Here is a 20,558-nt window from a genome sequence, read left to right on the forward strand (position 1 = left end):
TAGTTAAAACAATAGACTAAATAATAATTTAGTATTTCAGGACAAAAAAAAATTCGGTGTGTAATTAGCAACAAATGTCAACAAGAAGAGATTAAAGAACTGATGAGAGTGATGTTTTGGGCAAAACTGAACTTGATTGTGTATTTGCCCATTACTCAAATTAAATCTGACGAAACATCTCGATTCTAGTTGTTCCAGGAGGCGCTAAGAACTAGTGAAGAAATCTACCTCCCTTTGCGAGCGATCCCACCATTTCGTCAGACGCTCTGTAGCATGGACGTAGCGTTTTCGAATAAAGCTCTAACCATTGATAGTTGTAGTTGAAGTTCATTTATGTCGCACTAGAGCTGCACAATGGGTTATGGAGACGGCCTGGGAAACATCTATGAGGATAATTCGAAGACATGACATCGCAATTTTGCTCCTTTGCAGAGGCGAACGCAACCCCGCTCCGGTAGCCCGACGACCTGCACGCGAAGTCGAGCACTTTACTGTAGACCAGTTCAACGAGGACCGATGCCGCACACTCTCAGTCCCTGCGCAGACTGATCCAAGTGGTCACCCACCCGCACATTGACCGTAGTCAGTGATGCTTGACTTCGGTGATCTGCTGGGAACCGTGTCTTAAAGATCAGTCCACTGCGGGACTGTAACCGTTGATGTATCGATAGGATGTTTTCTCTCACTTTCACTAACTGGTTTTCAGCTTGACTAGGGCTTATAAGCCTTATATACTGAATTGAGCACACGGTACTTAGTTTTATTAAAGTCGCACTACAACTGGGCAATGGATGACAGTCTGGGAAACATCCCTGAGAATGGTCCGAAGACAACATACATCCGTCACATCCCGATTTACAGGGAGGACACATTCTCACACCATCCGATCGTAATTTTGGAATGAATGCTCCCATCCAGTACCCTCAAAGGTATTAAGTTGCTATGGGAGCTTGGAGGACTTCGTGAGTACGACAGTCACCATTTTGTACACTGAGAGTCTACTGCTGGCGGGGATTGAACTCACAACCTCACGGGTCCGACAAGTCAGGCTGCCCTGGCCCGAAATGTGCTGCGATGTCCCGGCACGCATGACTAGTTGGTTCTGTTTATCAAATTAACCGGTTTGTTTGCATAATTACTAACTCGTAATGATAAAAGTCCCTAACAGTGTGATAAACAAGGAAGACTTTCACTGTTGTATAATAGAAATCAATTCGCAATTTGTGAAGAAAAATTTATTTTGCTTGACAATGTTCCAGATCTTCCAATGTCTCTTTGAGAATGCGTTAGGAAGTGATCTCTTTCGGGAGGTCAGGGATATCAGCGATGTGTTTGTAAGGGACAATGCGAGTTTGATATGTAATATTAATATGTAAATGTGATTGATGTAAATGTTCTTCATCGCGACTGTTATAAAATAAAAGAATATATATGTAATGACAAGTGAAATAAAACCAGCGAACTATTTATGTCAGTTAGATTTCGCAGTGGACTGATCGTTAATCCCGCGGCAGATCACCGAAGTCAAGCATCACTGGCTGCGGTCAGTGTTCGGGTGGGTGATCACTTGGATCAGTCTGCGTAGGGACCGAGGGTGGGTCCTTGTTAAACTGTTTTACCTTAATGTGCTCGACTTCACGTGCAAGTCGTCGGGATACCGAAGCGGGGATGCCATCCCCTGTGCAGAGGGTCAAAATTGTGATGGTATGTCTTCGGATCATCCTCAGGGTTGTTTCCCCGACAGTCGCCAATAGCCCATTGTGCAGCTCTAGTGCAACGCAAATGAACTACAACAACAGTTAGATTTTGAAATTAAAAAATTTGCTCTTTGAATGAAGGAAAATAAAGGTCTTGGTATTTAAGTTAATTTGGATGTTGTGGTGTTTCTTTGGGGTAAAAAGATTCTTTTGGCGAAGTTTAAGCATTCATTAGCAGCTTTTTGGAATGATGTTGCTTTTACTTTTTGTAAGTTTTTTTTTTAATTGTTCAACATTTAAAATCCAGATTTCTTTTTCTTATGCAAGTTTTTTCTCGAATAATTTTTAGAGCATTTAACATACTGAAGCATATTGAACCTTAGCATACTGAAAAACATGTTTTAATTGATAATTTCAAATGACAAAATACAAAATTTATGCGGGATTAGATAAGTAGTTCTTAAGTAATAAAATTTAAAAAACTACTTATTTTTAAAACTCGATTTCTCAAGAATTATTTGACTAATTTTATTCAATTTATATATTTTTTTAATTTAAAATTATCGAACATAAAATGATGTAAAAATTTGTTAAGTAAAATTGAACTATTTTGCTATTTTTAATATTGCTAATCTATTATATTCTCGGTAATAATAATTTTTATTATAATTATTACAGTAATTGCTTATTCAAGTAAAAAAAGTAGACATTTACCGTCCTTGTTAATGGTTCCATCAGCATTATAATAATAATAATTTGGAGGATAATATCCTGAAAAAATTTAATCAATTATATAGAGGTTTATTTTATTAAAATAAATTATATTCTAAATAAACAATGTATTTACCGCTTCCCTAATTATCCCGAGTTAACTCGGGTATGTATAGATTGCAAACATTTATTATCCCGAGTAAACTCGGGTATGTATGGATAGCAAACATTTATTATCCCGAGTAAACTCGGGTATGTACAGATTGCAAACATTTTTTATCCCGAGTAAACTCGGGTATGTACAGATTGCAAACATTTACTATCTCGAGTAAACTCGGGTATGTAGAGATTGCAAACATTTACTATCTCGAGTAAACTCGGGTATATATAGATTGCAAACATTTACTATTTTGAGTAAACTCGGGTATGTATAGATTGCAAACATTTATTATCCCGAGAAAACTCGGGTATGTATAGTGTGACATTGTGACATTGAGACATCATTGTGACATTGAGTCACTCACTATTTTAAGATCTAAAGTTTATCCCTTGAATTTATTTCGTATTTTTTTACACTTTCCCTTAGAAAAGTGAACTGAAATGTTGCTCCCTTCAGATTCGTAGAATAGCAGGTGCTTCGCCTTTTTTTGATCTATCCACGTGAGACCTTTTACTTCTACATTTTTTGTGGTTTCTTAACCCTAACTATCTTAAATATTTAAATACTTTAACTTTTATTTTCCTTTTTGTTGCTTATTTACTTCAATTTTTTCCTGGCTGTAACTTGTTTATAGCATTTCTGGTATTTAAGGGCTGGCTGCGCTTAACGCATTCAATTTTTGTATTTTCTTCTGTTGTCTCGTCTCCGTTAAACGGAGCAAGACAGCATGGAAGGATGGTGCCATTAAATCTCATCAGCTGTCTCATCGGATAAATTTGCAATATCATACCCTCCATTGTGCTATGGAATCTACTTTTCCTGCATAGTTTTCCGTGATTGAGCAATGTGTCCAAGAATGCCCTCTGACTAGATCCCCTGAAATTCTCTTATCCAGACCTTCACCAGTGTGCTTTTTCCTATTGTGTGCCTAACAGATGACTATAAGGACTAAATAAATATTTTGTTTTAGTTCTTCCAAAAAAAAAAGACTGGTTATTAGTGATATAGGTATCCGACTCTTTCTTTTCAACACTGGACTATGAAAGTATTCCTTTTCTTTAGTTTCCTCTTCAAATGTTTTTTTTTTGTTTTTGTTTTTTTGTAAAAATTTTACCTATTTTGTGTCCGGGATGTTGCGGAACAATAGTACCTTTCAATTTTTTTATCACCCAGCACTATGCGACAATCATAATTTGTGTTGGATTATAATGTTTTGAAAACAAATTTTACATTTTAATACAAAATATTTTTCAACGCTGTATATTTCCCAGTAACCAAAATATTTTCAACGCAGACAGGTTTTTTTTTTCTTTCAAGTTTTTCATCAAATTAATTCATACATTCAGAAATTAAGAATTTGATTTTTGCATTTTAAGCAGAACAATTAAACCAGACACAGTAGAATGTTTCTTAAGTTTCTGAAAATCGTGAATTGTATCTTATTATTCTTTAAAGATTTTAACTGCTTTTTTTACTACAGATTGTTTTTCTAATAGAATCAATTAAAATATGTATAGAATAATTATTATTAAATAAAGAATGACGTCACGCAAAAACTATGAGCAGAATCTTTCGAAAAATCGGTTCTCAAACGTTTCTTTACCTTTTAAAAGTTGAAAAAACTTAGAGCTTGCTCCATAAGCTCCGTGTCGCTGAACTGGCCAATTTACAACACTCAGAACTAGATTTATTACCATGATTCCAGTTGAGAACTATTAAGTTCAAAGAAAATGCTATATCAAAACATAATTTGATTATAATTAGCACTGTTAACCGAGAAACAATATAAAACATTTTTTTAAGAAAAACCACTGCAACGTTTTGCAGTCTGAGAACGAAATGAACTGATTCTAATTCAAATATACTTTAATTAGAATGTATTAAAGTGCAACAAAAAACAATGCTGCATAGTTTTTCTGGTTAACAGCGCCATCTGCGTTCCAACTTTATTACTAACTTTGATAATTGAGGAGAATAAATTAAATGGTTTCTAAAAAAAAAGAGTAAAGCGTGCATTTTTGTCTCTTTCCATCTATCGAATTTTCATAATGATTGTTACTTTTAAGATATTCGGTAACTTGATGCATAGGGCGTATCACAAATACATATATCCTTCAATACATATTTGTAGAATATTTTTACGGGACATTTTCTATTTTAGAAGGTTATCAAATAAGAAGACATAAAGAAGATACTTTATGAAGAAGATACTTATAATAAAAAGAAGGAAAAAACAAATATACTATCAAAACCGATTAACGTTTCTCCGTTTTTTCTCTCCACCATTAAATAAAATTTTATCTTTTGTTCAACTGTCATTTACGGGATTTTAATAGAATTTTTGTTTTTTCCTCTGTTTGCGAACCACAACAGTGTGTCTTGAATATTGGTTAGGATTCATAAAAATATATATTAAGGTTCATTGTGTATATTTATGTTGAAATAATACTTACCATAATAATTATAATTAGCGTAACCACCATTTTGCTGTTCTCCATTAGGTTCTCCATTTACATTGGCTGAAAGTATTTAGAAATGCGTATGTAGAAAAAAAAATCATTACAATGCAATATGGAATTGAGGAGAAAATTGTAAATATTGAAGACCTTAATGCATTAATACGTAGATTCAAATATTGCTTATATCTAACAGTCCAAGTAATAGAATATTATTCTGTATTCAAAAACAAATGTTTTTGGCATTATTATAATCCCTCTTTTGTTGTTCTCCATTAAGACTGCTAAAAGTACTTAGAAATGTGCAGGCACAGGAAAAAGATCTATACAAAGCATCATGAAAGTGATACAAAATTGTGAAGTTTAACGACCGTTAAACATTAAAGCATTTAAAAATTAATTTACTAGAATATGGTAAAATTTATCTTGTTTTCCGATTTTATGGCAACACACACAAAAAAAACGATAATTTTTACAGTAGTACATTGGTAATGAGTTCTGTTAAAGTGAACAAGAATTTTTTTTTATTATGTTGTATGGTTTTGCAAAATAATCCTCTGGCCAAAAAATTTACAACCTCCGGTTTAGAATCGTTGTCTTCAAGGCGTTTTTTCCGTTACGTTACTACGGCATATTAGTGAAGGCGATATTTTTCTCATAAGCAACATTAAATAATTTTTTTTATTACTACCGGTTAAAAATGTGTACTTGTGCACTTGCAAATAAGGTAGGCCAAACACTGATAAGGTAAGTAAAAGGGGCAGATTCCCATTGTTTTGCATTAGTAAGCTCACGTTTTCTAATGCATAGGAATTTGCCGTCTCTTTCCTACTGCTTGCTTAAGGTTAAAGATGGATCAAATTTATAAGAAAATTAAAATATTCAATTGAATGACGAACAAATAATTTGTTGTTAAGGTTGTTTGTGTTTAACCAGTTTTCATCAGAAATATTCCGAGGCACATTATTTAGATTCATTTTTACAAAATATAAGACGAGAAACACAAAAATAGTTTTCAAAATTATATATTCAAACAGGTAATTGTTACAAATATTCTTATTAAAAATTGTAAACAAAAAGTATATTTAAGCGAGTAGACAACAAAAAAGCCATCGAAATCCATTAGCCAATATCCAAAAGCCATTAAATTAAAATTTAGGAGAATACAGAACATTAAACTCTGTAATTTGAAGGTTTTTCTAGTAATCGAGCACCAAGTCCTGCAAGTTTTTCTTGCACTCATACGGAATTTTGTTTTCCCAACAGTGTTTCGCCGTTTTTCAATACCATTTTTGTTTTCTTTCTTTCCGAAATATATATTTATGATCTTAACTAAAATTTTATCAACATTTTTAGTTATGAATTTGAAAGTGCAGACAATTTTTATGGAACATTTTGAATTTTATTTCTGAAAGGATAACACTGAAATTAAATATGAAAGTAATTATTTACCATAAATATTATAATTATTGTAACCGCCATTTTGTTGTCCTGGATTAGCTTCTCCATTTACATAAGCTGGAAAAATTGAGAAATGCATAAGTAGGAAAAAAACAGTGCAATGCAACATGGAATTTATAAGAAAATGGAAAAGTTTAAGGACCTGAAAACATTAATAGGTTAATTTAAAAATTGTTTATCCCGATGATCTTATTACGTCCATTAGAATATTATTCTGTACAAAATATTTTGGCATACTTTTAATCATATTCATATTCTGTTATAATATATTTAATTCTCCATTTGTCTTCGAAAAAACTATTTAGAAATGTTTTTAGGAAAAAAATCAAAACAATACATTATAGATTTGATAAGAAGTTACTAAAGTTCATATAAAGACCATAAAACATTAATGCAATGCGAAAAAATGTAGAATCAAAACTACTAGAATATGGTCAAATTTATCGAGTTTTCATGCTCTTTGAATTATCCAATTCTACCGTAATTTCTATCGTATTTTGGTAATTAAAATGTGGTTTTATTATCATACTATTTCGACTTAAGTTTGTTAAACTTATAAACTACGCACTTGTCTGACTAGTCAACTTTCGATTGCAACTGTTCTTGCTTTAATTTTCAGTCAGGATTCTAAAACTATGTATCTAAACGAGCATTTCGGGGCATTTTTTATTTTACTATTTCAAGAATAATGAAATCAAACAATAAAATTAAATATTTACCATTATAATTATTGTAAACTCCATTTTGCTGACCTCTATTATCTTCTCCATTTACATTAACAGAAAATATTTAGAAATAAATAATTAAGAATACGATAGAGCACATCATGGATTTGACAAGGTAATTGTCAAGTTGAGAGACCGTAAACGTTAATGGGTAGCTTTTAAAAATTAGTTATACTCAATAGACCAAGTTAGTCTGGAAGTGTATTGTTCTATATTCAAAAACTAAATATTTCGACTGCAATATAAATATTGTAATCTCCATTTTGGTTTCTTCTATTAGATTTTCAATTACAAGAAAAGTAAGTATTTACCATTATAATTATTGTAACCTCCGTTTTGCTGACCTCCATTGGCTTCTCCATTTACATTAACTGAAAATATTTAGAAATAAATAATTAAGATTACAATAGAGTACATCATGACAAGGTAATTGTCAAGTTTAGAAACCGTAAACGTTAATGAGTAGTTTGAAAAAATTAGTTAAACTCAATAGACCAAGTGAGTGTATTTGGATATCGTTCTGTATTCAAAAACTAAAGTTTTGACTTAAATATAATTATTATGATCCCCATTTTGGTATCTGTCCATTAGTTTTGCAATTACAATAAAAGTAAATACTCACCCTTATAGTATTTGATGTTTTATCGCCTTCTTTTTACATTTCAATTGAAAGCTTTTTTCTTTCAAACGAGATTTTTCTATCGTTTCTTATTCCTGCTATTTTTACATATTTCTTCAATGATTCTCTGATGTTTCGAGCCCTCGAATTTTTCTCACCTATGATAAAGTGAACTTTTCCGATGAACTTTCCCACCTGCGTGTTACGGTTAAAGAATAACAAAACGTCAATGCCCTGAGAAATAATGAATAATCAAAACCAACAGAATACGGTAAACATAATTTTGCTTATCGGATCTCTTAGAACACCAAAAAATAACGTAATTTTTATCATAGCACTCTGACTTCCATAGCATACTTTAACCTTTTTTTTCTACTTTTTACCATAGCATATGACTTTAGTCAAAACTACCTGCGAAATAGGGTGTTGATTGATGGTAAATTCGATAAATTTTAAAGTTACACTATGAGGATGAAAATTTACTATCATTACTATGTCTGATTTAGAGCTCCTCTTAGATTCGTATATTTTTCGGTTGAGGCACTAGTATTTTATTTTATTTTTTCCTCTATTAAGTTTCACTTTTTTTTTTACTCATGAGAAATCACAATTAAGGAAAGCATGAATACTGAACTTGCTTGCCAGTTGAAATATGAATGAGGCTGGAACTGCTCGCAATGAATGGGTATGTGATTCGACAGATTCCAACAATCATTTTCTCTGGAATCTTCATTTTTGGTTAGGATTTTAAAAATATACAATAAGGAATTTTTTGTATACTACTATGAGAGAATAAAAATAGAGATTTACCATTGTAATTATAATTAGCGTTGCCACCATTTTGCTGTCCTCCATTAGCCCCTCCATTTACATAAGCTAGAAGTATTAAGAAATGCATAAGTAGGAACAAATCAATGCAATGCTTCATGGAATTTGTGAAGAAAGAGCAAAGTTTAATGCCCTGGAAACATTAATGGAGAGACAAAATTTAATGTGTAAATTTAAAAATTGTTTAACCTGATGATCTCAGTACGTCCATTAGAATATTATTCTTTTCTTAAAAAACTATTATTTTAACATACTTTTAATTACTGTAATCCACATTCTGGTATCACCTATTTGCTTCTCAATTCGGTTTAGAAAAATTTATTTGGAAATGTTTTCTAGGAAAAATATCAGTACAATACATTATGGATTTGATAAAAAATTGCTGAAGATCGTAAAATGTTAATGCAATGAGAAAGAAAGTATAATCAAGAGGGCTAGAATATGGCAAAATTTATCGAGTTTTCGAGCTCTTTGAATAATCCAATTCTACCGTAATTTCTACAGTAATACAGTAATGACTTTTGTGCAATGATTAGTAAAATGTAGTTTTATTATCATGTTAATTGCAAAAGAGTTTTTAAAACTTCAAAACTACGCGCGCATATATATCAAAAGGAGCTTTGCGGGACATTTTTTTATTTTACTATTTCATGAATAATGAAATCAAACAATAAAATTAAATATTTACCATTATAATTATTGTAACCTCCGTTTTCCTGACCTCCATTAGCTTCTTCATTTACATTAACTGAAAGTATTTAGAAGTAAATAATTAAGAATACGATAGAGGGCATCGTGGAATTGATAAGGTAATTGTCAAGTTTAGAGACAGTAAACGTAAATGGGTAGTTCTAAAAAACTAGCTATAGTCAATAGAGTAATTTAATCAGGTATTGTTCCATATTCAAAAAATAATATTTTGACTCAAATATAATTATTGTAATTCCCATTTTCGGGATCTTCCGTTAGCTTTTCAATTACAAATATAGTAGATATTTACCATTATAATTATTGTAACCTCCATTTACATTAACTGAAAATATTTAGAATCGGATAATTAAGATTATTACGGCTACTTTAAAAAAAAATATTTTTTCACTGATTCACTCATGTTTTGTGCCCCTTAATTTTTCCCACCTATGATGAAGTTAACTTTTCGGTTGAACATTCCTACCAGCATGTATTGGTTAAAGAATAACAAAGTGTCAATACCCTGAGAAATAATGAATAATCCAGAATACGGTCAGCCACCAAAATACGGTCAACATAACTTTGCTTATCGGATCTCTTAGAACACCAGAAAATAACGTAATTTTTACGATAGCATTTTAACTACCATAGCATACTTTTTACCTTTTTTTGACTTTTTACCATTGCATATCACTTAAATCCAAATTACCTGTAAAATAAGGTTTCATTATCATGCTGGATTATAGTAAATTTGGTAAATTTTAAAATTACAGTATTAGGTTGAAAATGTAGAAAATTGACTATCATTACTATATTAAGTTAAGATCTAATTTCTCCAATAGAATCGTGCATTTTTCCGTTTCGTCACTGAGATTTTAATTTTTTTTCTTTTCTATTGAGTTTTTCGTTTTTTTACTCCTGCGAAATCGCAATTAAGGAAAGCATGACATCAAATTTTGTTTGCTTGCGAGTTGATCTGTGAATGAGTCTGGAACTATCCTCAATGAAACGGTATTTGATGTTCAGTCAACCATTATTAGTCAGATTCGAACAAATATTTCAGTTTCTTTTTCTCTGAAATCTTCATCTTTTTTTAGGACTTTAAAATATATTCGCTAAGAGATATTTTTTGGTATATACTGTATACTACTGAGATAGAATAACAATAGAGATTTACCATTGTAATTATAATTAGCGTTGCCACCATTTTGCTGTCCTCCATTAGCTTCACCATTTACATAAGCTGGAAGTATTAAGAAATGCATAAGTAGGAACAAATCAATGCAAAGCTTCATGGAATTTGTGAGGAAATTGCAAACTTTAATGACCTAGAAACATTAATACATAGACAAAATTTAATGTGCAAATTTAAAAATTGCTTATCCCGATGGTCTATGTACGTCCATTAGAATATTATTCTGTTCTTAAAAACGAATATTTTTTCATTCTTTTAATTATTATAATCCGCATTCTGGAATCATCTATTTGCTTCTCAATTCGCTTTAAAAATCTCTTTAGAAGTGGTTTTTAGGAAAAATATCAGTACAATGTATTTGACAGTAAATTACTAAAGTTTAAGGATTGTAGAACGTTAATGCAATGAGAAAGAAAGTCTAATTAAAACTACCAGAATATGGCAAAAGTTATTGAGCTTTCAAACTCTTTGAATTATCCAATTCTACCGTAATTTTTATAGTAATACTTTTGTGTTATGATGAATAAAGTGGGGTTATATTATCATGTTAATTGGAATTAAGTTTGGTGAACATAAAAGTTACGTATTTGTCAGACTGGTCAACCCCCTATTACATTTGTTTTTGTGTTAATTTTTAGTCAACGAGATAAAATTAATATTTACCATTATAATTATTGTAACCTCCGTTTTGCTGACCTCCATTGGCTTCTCCATTTACATTAACTGAAAGTATTTAGAAACAAATAATTAAGATTACAATAGAGTGTATCACGGAATTGACAAGGTAATTGTCAAGTTTAGAGACAGTAAACGTTAATGGGTAGTTCTAAAAAACTAGTTATACTCAATGTACCACTTTAATCAGGTAGGATATTGTTCTATATTCAAAAACAAATATTTTGACTTGAATATAATTATTTTAATTCCCATTTTTGGTATCTTCCATTAGTTTTGCAATAACAAATAAAGTAGATATTTACCATTATAATAATTGTAACCTCCATTTACATTAACTGAAAATATTTAGAAATAAGTAATTAAGATTACAATAGAGGGTATCATGGAATTGACAAGGTAATTGTCAAGTTTAGAGACAGTAAACGTTAATGGGTAGTTCTAAAAAACTAGTTATACTCAATGTACCACTTTAATCAGGTAGGATATTGTTCTATATTCAAAAACTAATATTTTGACTGGAATATAATTATTGTAATTCCCATTTTTGGTATCTTCCATTAGTTTTGCAATTACAAATAAAGTAGATATTTACCATTATAATTATTGTAACCTCCATTTACATTAACTGTAAATGTTTAGAAATGGATAATTAAGATTAAAAAAGAGCGCATCATGGAATTGACAAGGTAATTGTCAAGTTTAGAAATCGTAGACGTTAATGGACTGATTGAAAAAATTAGTTATACTCAATAGACCAAGTTAGTCTGAAAGGATATTGTTCTATATTCAAAAACTAAATATTCCGACTGCAATATAAATATTGTAATCTCCATTTTGGTATCTCCCATTAGATTTTCAATTATAATAAAAGTAAGTATTTACCATTATAATTATTGTAACCTTCGTTTTGCTGACCTCCATTGCCTTCTCCATGTACATTAACTGAAAGTATTTAGAAATAAATAATTAAGATTACAAGAGAGTGTATTATGGAATTGAAAAGGTATTTGTCAAGTTTAGAAACCGTAAACGTTAATGAGTAGTTTGAAAAAATTAGTCAAACTCAATACACCAAGTTAGTGCAGTAGGATAATGCTCAGTATTCAAAAACTAAAGTTTTGACTTAAATATAATTATTATCATCCCCATTTTGGTATCTTTTTATTAGTTTTTTAATTACAATAAAAACAAATATTTACCATTGTAGTATTTGATGTTTTATCGCCGTCTTTTTACATTTAAATTGAATTTTTTTCCCTTCAAACGAGAATTTTCTATCGTTTCTTATTCCTGCTACTTTTACAAATTTCTTCACTGATTCACTCATGTTTCGAGCCCTTTAATTTCTCTCACCTATGATAAAGTGAACTTTTCCGATGAACTCTCCCACCAGCGCGTTGAGGTTAAAGGATATCAAAACGTCAATAATCTGAGAAATATTGAATAATCAATACTACCAGAATACGGTAAACATAATTTTGCTTATCGGATCTCTTAGAACACCAGAAAATAACGTAATTTTTACGATAACACTTTATCTTTTACCTTTATTTGACTTTTTACCATAGCATATGACCTTAGTCAAATTTATCTGTAAAATACGGTTTTATTATCATGCTGATTGATAGTAAATTTGGTAAATTTTAAAATTACAGTATTAGGTTGAAAATGTAGAAAATTTACTGTCATTACTATGTTTAGTTTAGATCTATCTCCAATAGATTCGTGTATTTTTCTGTTGCGTCACTACTATTTAAGTTTTTTTTTCTATTGAGTTCTTCGTTTTTTTTCTTCTTTTGCTCTTGAGAACTCAATTAAATAAAGCATGAGTACTGAACATTAAATTTTGTTTGCATGCCAGTTGAAATATGAATGTTTGCAATGAAACGGTATTTGATGTTCAGTCAATCCTGACTCGTCAAATTCCAACAATTATTTTAGTTTCTTTTTCTCTGAAATCTTCATTTTTTTTTTAGGATTCTAAAAATGTAAACATTAAGGCATATTTTTTTTGGTATATACTGTATACTACTATAAGAGAATAAGAATAGAGATTTACCTTTTAGATTATAATTAACGTTACCACCATTTTGCTGTCCTCCATTAGATTCGCCATTCACATTGGCTGGAAGTATTTAGATATGTATTAGTGGGTAAAAGATCGTAAGCAAGTAATATTAAAAAAAATTTCAATTCAATTCCTACTCAGGACAACAAAGAAAAATTTCAGTTTACTTATTTTATGTTAAATAATCACAATTTTTGCTCCCATATAAAACTAAAATTGATTGATTAAATTTAATTAAGGAATTAATATTTATAAAAAACTGTATTAACATCAAGTGTCATAAACAACCAGTTCAAAAAAAATGTATTTCAACTTGAATGATGAGTAAAAAGTATTTTATGAACGACTGAAAATTTGAAGAAGATATATAAATATATGTAGGTAGAGTGTGGGAACTAATAGTAGAAATTGAAGAAAAAGTACAATTGAAGCTACCATTATTTACATGCTCCATAGGAGCAACTAGAGAAGCACAGGGGGAGAAGCACATTTATAGAGAAGCACATTGATTGTTTAAATTACCAATAAAATGTTCTTATTAAATTGTTAGAATTCATTGATTTAAATTCACTTGATACAAATCACGAATTAAATTTACTAATACTTTTTTTAAGAAGATGGTTCATTTATAAGTTGACAAAACAAGATAATATAGATATTTTAAATTTGACAATGATTTTCAACTATGTTGAGCCACAGAAATAGGTTGTTCAAAGTCATTTCACTAGGATTCATGATTATACATTTTGACCTCTTGATCACGATTTCAAAAATTTTTCAGAATATGGCTGGTAATATAGCATTATACGTATTTCAAAAATATATTTAGAAATTAATTATTTCTAATAATGCGATACTGTTACGCTTATATTAATGTATCTATCCTTTTCGCATTATTTTACTTTGACATTACATACTTTTGTTTTATTATACCTTAACATTATGTTAATCTTCAACTTTATATAAAACTTTTACATTGTTTAACTTTCACATTATTACACTTTCCTATTATATTATACTTTCGCATTATATTATACTTTCTCATTAGGCTTTCTTGTTATTCTACTTCCCTATTGCATTATATTTTTTCAATACTTTACTTTTATTTGTTTACTTCTATTTGTTAATTCAAAAATAATGTATTATTAAGCTTATTTCTTCTTATTATATATTCTTCTCATGCCCTGTGTTTCCCAAAGTGTGGTACTCGTACCCCCAGGGGTACGGGAACAGTTTAGCTGGGGTACTTTTTCTTATGCGAAATATGTTGGAACAAATGAAAATTTCAAAAATGCTTATCGAAAAACAAAGTTAGCCATGAAAATTTACGATGACGTATTTTTCTATTGGCTATTTTTTGCAGAGTTAACAGTTAATAATGAGTGGTGTCAACAGCCAGTTGCGATTTTTAAACTTTTGGGCAATTTTTTTACAGTAAAAAATACATTCATTTTTTTATTAGTGGTACACAGCGTTATGAAAAATTTAGAAAGGGTACATAAAAACCTTAAGTTTGGGAAACACTACTCTAGCCAATTATGTGTATTTCCTGTTATTTTATGAAACTTTCTCATTATCATACGTTATTATGATTTTTTCCCCGTTCTTGCATCTATCTGTCACTCTATCATACATTATTATGATTATTTCCCATTATTGTATGTAACATTAACACTATTATTCTAAACATATAGTTTCAACATTATTATTTTTATTTATTTAAAAAAAAAAACTTACTTTATTTTTATAAACATCTTTTGAAATTTTCCTGATATATTTCATCGATGTTATGCATCATTATTTTCACCCGTTATTAAGTTAATATGTTTAGATTATTTGCAAACGAGTATTTAAATAGAGACAATGATCAAATATATTTACAGACAGAAATGTAATTACCTCCTTGATAGTAGTAAGTGTTATATCTGACAGGATTATTGTAGCTATACTGGTACTGTTGATTTTGAGAATACCCGTTATTGTTGCCTATAAATTTAATAAAATTATAACAAAAAATGTTTTCATAGTCAAACCAATTTAATATTTTTAAAAAGAATATTTGTGTGCATTATAAAGTCCTCCATTTTTGTGTAATATTCGCTAATTATGGCGAACTTACTGTAGCTTTATTGTTTTTACGTTCGTGTATCAACGGGTTAACATTGTAACGCAATACGTTAAAAATAAATACTAATAGGATCTCCGGAATAAAAACCCATTACATGTATGTTTACTTATAAAAGTATTGCGAATAAAATAGTGCAAAACATGTCATTATTGAAAAAACTACAGTGCGTCTAATTATTATAATATACTAATATAATACCTGATATAATAAATATTCTATATTTATATAATATATCGTCTAATTTATTCAATCATTGAATTTATATTTTTTATTGTCTAATTTAACCAGTTGATACACGAATGTAAACAAGTACATTCCGATTTCAGTCACGTACAAACAATAAAGCTGTTATAGTATCACCTGTTAATTAAGATTTTAAATAGAATCTTAGAATGCGTCGAATAATTTAGTCAAGGACTGTAAGTAAAAATGGAAACAGAAATGAAAGTGCATTTCAAGATATCTTATTTTTTCTTAACAGCATTACAGAGATAAATTGGTTGTAAATTCTTTCTTCTTTAGCATTCATAACTATTTGAAATAGTTTTGGCGCAGAATCTATGAAATATTTAATAATGTCGGAATTTTCTTCTCTTATTTTTACCAAATCTTTTAATTCTTTTACTGTCCTTAATGCTTCTTTAATTTTTTTTATTTTTATTTCATATCCGTCGTTGAACAGCCGATCCAATTTTTGAGTTTACAACTACTAATCTTCAACTCCGTAGCCCCGTCATTTTGAACCAATCGAGAAGACAAGGAAACTCCTCTATCAGTACCCCCAGAGGTTTTGATTTGTTATGGGAACATGGAGGACTTTGCGACTCGACAGGTTTAACGTGCACAGTCACCATTTACTACACGAGGGGTTTTCGACCGTCGGGGATCGAACCCACGAATTCCTGGACATGGGCCCAGTGCCCTACCAACCAGGCCTCTGCTTCTTTAACCCCTTGGGGACGGGTGATTCAGAAAAGCATTCGTACAAAATAGAATCAAGTTGTAATTAAATAAAAAACGGTAACTTAAATGTAGTCGTTGCTAATTGAANTCGAGAAGACAAGGAAACTCCTCTATCAGTACCCCCAGAGGTATTGATTCGTTATGGGAACATGGAGGACTTTGCGACTCGACAGGTTTAACGTGCACAGTCACCATTTACTACACGGGGAGTCTTCGACCGGCGGGGATCGAACCCACGAATTCCTGGACTTGGTCCCAGTGCCCTACCAAACAGACCCCTGCTTCTTTAATTTAATTTTATTTTATGACCGTCGTTGAACAGCCGACCCAATTTTTGGGTTTACAACTACTAATGTTCAACTCCGTAGCCCCGTCATTTTGAACCCAATACAGATGACAAGGAAACTCCTGGATCAATTATTGGGAGAAATTTGTCTTTGTGAAGGACTTTTTTGATGGAGCTAATCCGCATTTGCGTTACATGGAGAGGAAGACCACGAAAGCCTCACACGGTTAGCCTGACGGCAAGGGGACTCAAACTCGTGACCCGTCTTCCACTGAGGATATTTCACGTCAGCACTGTGGCCGGTGCAAGCCGGATGCGAAAGTCGTATCGTACTGGGATTCGAACCCGGTTTGTCTGAGCCATCGCGGCTCAGTTTCTTTAATTATAATTATTCTTTTAAACCTGTTTATGTGACTGGGATCACGGGCAGGCTATTTTATTTCATTATCATCCGACCATTTAGTGGTTTGTCTTGTAGTCCGAGGTCTAGAATTGTTTGTTTCCATTGTGGGAAGGTTGCTAACCGATCAGTTGTTTCGTGTTACGCTTATCGTTTGCTGAAAGGCCCTCTCTGGTCTTTTTTAAACCCTTCCGTTATTTTTGAACCTTTTTTGTACCTCTGTTCTTTTCAATCATTTCTATCCGTTTTCGTATGTCATGAATACCTACTCTTATTAAAGTTTCTTTCCAAATCTTTCTTTGCCTGGTCATAATTATTCACTAAAATCAAAATTTTGTAAATTAAATATATTTTTAAACAAAAATTAGTTTTGACATCGTTTGAAAACAAAATAAAATGGTGACAAAAAATCACCAAAAATTCACAATTTTAAAAGTCTCAAATTTTTTTGCCCCATACTGTAGTATCGTATCATTTGTTTTGAATGTTTAGAATATGTTTAGAAGTTTAGAATATAATTAAATAGTAGAAACATCTATAAAACAGTAATAATTTATTCTTCTTCAACGAAAATTAAATATTCCCTAATAATAATAATAAAATTTTTTGAAGTTATTAAATTTTATTTTGTTTTATTACCGGCGTGGAACAGGCGAGTCATTTTAGGGTTTATGGCTATCAATATTTAACTTCGTAACCTTATGATTTGGAGCTAAACCCAGAAGATAAGAGAAAGCATTGGGACAAACTAGTCTTGGTGGAGGACTTTTCGGAAGAACCTACCGGTATCTGCGTTTCACTTAGAAGAAAACCATGAAAAATGTCAAGGTTAGCTTCGTGGCAATGGTATACTTTGACCCATGATCAATGAGGATATTCTACGCCAGTTCTGTGGTAGGTTTCGAGGGGGCAGCCGAATTCGCTTCTATAAACTATCGCCGAAATTCGACCCTGGGTTAGCTCAATAGGAAGCGATCGCACTATTCCCTCAGAGAATTGAGAAGTGCCATCATTAGTGTGGTAACTTAGGATGAGAAGGATGATAATTTTTCTCGTAGTATCAAATCTCGTAGAACTGGAATTCAGGCATGCTTTAAAATGAAGTGCAACTGACAATTAAGTGCAGTCAAATTTTGGTGTAGGAAAACTATTATTAGTCTCACCATAATTGTATTCATTATAATTGTATCCATTATAGTTGTATCCATTATTGTAGCCTTGATATCCATTGTTATTATTACCTTAAAAAGAAGAAACGTGGAATGTAATTTAAATTAGTTTATTCATACCTAACAAGCATAAAACAAACATCAGCTTGATCTATTTTTTTTAATAAAAACTAAATTTCATTAATTTCAAGTTTTATATGTAACACTTGGAATATCATAATTCCAAGTCACATTTTCCTAATTGTTCAGTAAAGAAATTTAAGTGAGACACATTATGATTGTGAAAATTCGGAACTTCTTAAGCACAAATTTAGAAGTATTGCTAAAAACAATCTGATGTTAAAATACCACTCTAAATTGGCCTAAGTTCTTCATATCTGTTCCTTGAGCGATTCCAATACGTTAATATAAATTAAATCTTTTTGAATTTTGTTTGTCTCGCTGAATCATTTAAAAGATATAATTTTTTTATAAACTTCTAAGAAATAATATTTAAAAAATTATCAAAATTAAAATAATATTAAAATAATATTTTCATTTTGATATGAATAAAAATTTCAGGCTTTAAAATAAGCAATACTTAATTTAGTTTGAATAAGTAGTTTTATCTTTAAAGTCCTAAGAGAAAGTAAAAAAAATTCTACAAATTATAACTGAAGATGGCTTTTTTTGTTATCTTTAAAAATCTTTATTTAACAAAATTATCTTATGGTAAGATGAATTAAAGGAAAGGGTCCGCCCTATAAGCGGGTGAGACGTATGGGTGTGGCTAAAGTAGAATTTTTGACCATAGATGGCGCCACTGGAAAAATCGTACCCCTTGCCTTAGAGGCTCACGACAACAACAACAACAACATCTTATGGTTATACACTTTGGTTATTACTATAAAACAAAATAAGGTAATTTAATCTAAAATAAAAACAAAGAGTCCGAAAAATCAGAAAATGGTAGTGAAAAAACACTGTATTTGAAATGGAAAAATATTTCGAAAATTTCGCATCCCATCAAAAATTTAAAACAAAAGGAGTAAAATAATTTCAAAAGATGCATCCATTCATATCAAATTTAACCACCCCTCGAGTTTGGAGTGGGAACAACCTTTCTCTATTTTTTTTTTTTTTTTTTTTTTTTTTTTTTTTTTTTTTTGTTACAGATTTTCCATAAATAAACCCCAATTTGAATTACAGGCTTTTCTGTTTGGTAACAGATGCCGCTGCAAAAGGAAAAAGCGAAAAAATTGTTTAACATGGAAATATATATCAAAAAGTGCATTTCAGGTTCATAAAATAAAAATACAGTCGAAGTTCTATTTAACGAACTTCCATTTTGCGAATTTCTCTATTTTGCGATTTTTTTTTCCTCGTGGAATCAAGAACATTTTGGAAATTCCTTCGTGAAATAACTTCCATATAGTGAAGTTGATTTTCTATTTAACGAACTTTCTTTAATATCCACTTTCCCTATTTCCCAAAATATTTCAAAACATTTCAAACTTGTTAGCGCATGTTATTGGGGGGGGGGGCGGTTGATTTTCGAAGCCACTTAACTTTTTTGAGAAAGCAGTATTCCATTTTTGTTTGCATTTCAAATGAAACACTTACACAAAATTAACAGATTTTGTCAGTAGCAATTAGTTGCAAAGTTTGGAATGCACAGAGTCATCTAAATCATTATGAATAATTTTCTATTAAAATAACAATTATCACCGAATACCAGTACCTCCTGCTTGACCTGCTACTGCTCCTCCCGTCCCTCCTCCTCCTATAAATAAATAAAATAGAATTTAATAAATAAATAAATAAAATTTACTAAGTAAATTAAACTAATAAATTCAACAAACAAAAGGAAATCAATTTTAGAAATTGAGTGCAACAAAATATACACTAATCTTAATATCGTGATATTTCGTCAGGAAATAGCGATAGTTAAAATTAATATTGTCATTAATTTTTAATTTAAAAAAGTTCATTTTTATATTTAGTTAGCGGTTTTCATTAACTTGCCTAAAGAAACATTTTTAACCATTTTTAATGGCTAATGTAGTGTGTCTACCACTACAAAAATAGAAATTCCAATTCACTAGTATATATAACAAATGTTAACTTGATTTTATGGTGGAGTACCTTTTTATGGATGAAGGTTATTGACATGGTCGCTATGAATCTCCCCACGTGGGTGACCTTCGGACGTGATGTGAACATACCTATCTTGAGAGTGACGCCCACTTCGATCTGAACTTCGATGGATGAGCCACATTGACCAGTTGACTTGCTACTTGTGACTTCGTCATTACCCATCTCCTCGCGCTGTTGCTACTCAGTCT

The 20,558-nt window shown here is 30.8% G+C and overlaps 1 protein-coding gene across 21 annotated transcripts in view; it reads right to left on the minus strand.

Moving 5' to 3' along the window:
• LOC107437419 (uncharacterized transmembrane protein DDB_G0289901) overlaps positions 1–20,558 on the minus strand; it is a 77,029-nt gene that overhangs the window by 43,065 nt on the left and 13,406 nt on the right. Inside the window, exons 4-17 of one of the 21 annotated variants that reach the window (XM_071182846.1) lie at positions 19,955–19,996; positions 18,229–18,306; positions 15,188–15,274; positions 13,280–13,345; positions 12,103–12,162; positions 11,813–11,845; positions 11,206–11,265; positions 10,525–10,590; positions 9,346–9,405; positions 8,640–8,705; positions 7,522–7,581; positions 6,477–6,542; positions 5,022–5,087; positions 2,412–2,468 (exon numbers count right to left, since the gene is read on the minus strand). In XM_071182846.1, the coding sequence (XP_071038947.1) occupies positions 2,412–2,468; positions 5,022–5,087; positions 6,477–6,542; positions 7,522–7,581; positions 8,640–8,705; positions 9,346–9,405; positions 10,525–10,590; positions 11,206–11,265; positions 11,813–11,845; positions 12,103–12,162; positions 13,280–13,345; positions 15,188–15,274; positions 18,229–18,306; positions 19,955–19,996 (867 nt within the window). The remainder of the gene's footprint in view (positions 1–2,411; positions 2,469–5,021; positions 5,088–6,476; positions 6,543–7,521; positions 7,582–8,639; positions 8,706–9,345; positions 9,406–10,524; positions 10,591–11,205; positions 11,266–11,812; positions 11,846–12,102; positions 12,163–13,279; positions 13,346–15,187; positions 15,275–18,228; positions 18,307–19,954; positions 19,997–20,558) is intronic. The other 20 variants (XM_071182848.1, XM_071182851.1, XM_043048679.2 and 17 more) reach the window with 20 other exon arrangements.

The sequence above is a fragment of the Parasteatoda tepidariorum genome, chromosome 6, assembly GCF_043381705.1.
Source record: "Parasteatoda tepidariorum isolate YZ-2023 chromosome 6, CAS_Ptep_4.0, whole genome shotgun sequence".
Lineage (NCBI taxonomy): Eukaryota > Metazoa > Arthropoda > Arachnida > Araneae > Theridiidae > Parasteatoda > Parasteatoda tepidariorum.